General features: G+C 65.0%; 1 protein-coding gene across 1 annotated transcript; it reads right to left on the bottom strand.

Moving 5' to 3' along the window:
- Window positions 1–907: 907 nt before the first annotated feature.
- Window positions 908–1,512, bottom strand: H4C16 (H4 histone 16). Its single transcript, XM_077756395.1, has one exon. It carries the CDS (start codon window positions 1,393–1,395, stop codon window positions 1,084–1,086), a length of 312 nt encoding a protein of 103 aa, XP_077612521.1. The 5' UTR covers window positions 1,396–1,512; the 3' UTR covers window positions 908–1,083.
- Between the last annotated feature and the right edge of the window lie 256 nt (window positions 1,513–1,768).

Genomic DNA, 1,768 nt, shown 5'->3' with positions numbered 1-1,768 from the left:
GTGAGCTCGGATCCCGCCTCGCTCCACTGGCGGCCCCTGCCGGCCGGCACCAAGAAGGGTCCCCAGAAGGGCCCTCCGACAGTCCGCCCCTTGCTCCGGGTTTCCAGGCCACAGCGCGGAATCCCTGGGCAGGAGCGGCGCCTACACAGCTTCCTCGCCCGCATCCTTTCCACCGAGTTTATCAGAACGCGGGCCTCCGTGCGTCTCCCTCCCACAGCACCGCCGACGGCTCAGGAAAGGGCTTTGATCTTACTCTAAAGCCAGGGCGCATCTCCCCCTGAGCAGCAGCAGGACGCTTCCCCACGCCCCGGCCGCACTGCCGGCTGACCCCGGATCGCCACGGTCAGGGGTTAGATAGAGCGCCTCCACCGGGCATCAGGGCCAGGGTGCTCCCCCGCCCCATGCCCCCAACGGCGCAGCTGGCGACCGGCAGGGGCCTCCCGCCTTCGACTTCGCCCGCGCTTTGCCGCCTTTATTCGGCGTCCGCACTTGGGCCGCCTCCTACCCAAACGTCAGCAAAGCAGACATTCACCGCGGGCGGCACCCCGGCGCGAGACGCCGGAACAGCGCTCGGCATTGGCGCGCCATCCCCACTTCCGCCTTCGAAGGCGCCCGGCAACCGTGCGGCCCGCGCGAGGAGCCGCCCCTCTGACGCGTGGCCCCCCGATCCAATCGGAGGCAGCGGCAACTAGCCCTAATTTGCATAGGAGCCTGTCTATAGGCTCAGGGACAGAGCCCCGCCCCCCCCGCGCGGGCTGCTTAGAAGCTAACCACCGCGTCTAAAACGTGCTTTTTCTGCGGTGAAGATGCCTCCTTCCCCCACGCGCTGTGCACACCGTCCGCTGCGAGCAGAGCGGGCCCCCCGCCCCCAAGCGCTGCCGCGCACACCCCTCCTCGGACGCCCGAAGCCCGCCGCCCGCCGGGACGGGCACTCTCACGGCGCAGGGCTGGGCTTCACTAACGCGCCGATCCGCGTCTAAACCCCACGTTCGCACAGTGAACGCCGAGCGTTCGCTCTTTTCCTGACGTCCTGGGGGCCCTTAAAAGGGCCGTTAAAACCTGCAGACGAGCCGCCGGGGCCGCTCAGCCGCCGAAGCCGTACAAGGTGCGGCCCTGGCGCTTGAGCGCGTACACCACGTCCATGGCCGTGACGGTCTTGCGCTTGGCGTGCTCCGTGTACGTCACGGCGTCGCGGATCACGTTCTCCAGGAACACCTTGAGCACCCCGCGCGTCTCCTCGTAGATGAGGCCGGAGATGCGCTTGACGCCGCCGCGCCGGGCCAGCCGGCGGATGGCGGGCTTCGTGATGCCCTGGATGTTGTCCCGCAAGACCTTCCGGTGGCGCTTGGCGCCGCCCTTGCCCAGCCCTTTGCCGCCTTTCCCGCGACCAGACATCCTCCCAGCGCGAAAGACCCCGAGTTCCGAAGAGCGAGAAGCTAGTGGCTACCAGAGTGTAGACCAACCCTTATATTGCCTGGCGGCGGACCTGTTTGAAAACCTCAAGCAGGTGGGCGGAGCCACTTGCTGCCAAGGGACTTCCCCCCCGCCCCCCACCTTCCCGTGATTAGGGAGGGAGCTGTCAGCGGAACGAGGCTGACTTTCTTTCTTGGGAAAACTTTCTGTTATTTGTACTATAAAATTGAGGAAAGACTCAGTGGTGTTTCGTTTTCTCAACGCTTGAATAAAACTCGGCCGGATCTCATGCGCGCTGGTTCNGGTTTCTATTTATTTTTCGAAAGGAATACTTCCTTTAATAATACAATTCCCC

The sequence above is a fragment of the Crocuta crocuta genome, unplaced genomic scaffold, assembly GCF_008692635.1.
Source record: "Crocuta crocuta isolate KB4526 unplaced genomic scaffold, BGI_CrCroc_1.0 scaffold262, whole genome shotgun sequence".
NCBI lineage: Eukaryota > Metazoa > Chordata > Mammalia > Carnivora > Hyaenidae > Crocuta > Crocuta crocuta.
The sequence above is the reverse complement of the archived record's forward strand: the minus strand, read 5'-3'. Positions and strand labels throughout refer to the sequence as shown.

Excerpts from the sequence above, each read along its gene's own strand:
- H4C16 (XM_077756395.1), bottom strand. The coding sequence starts at position 1,395 with ATGTCTGGTCGCGGGAAAGGCGGCAAAGGGCTGGGCAAGGGCGGCGCC.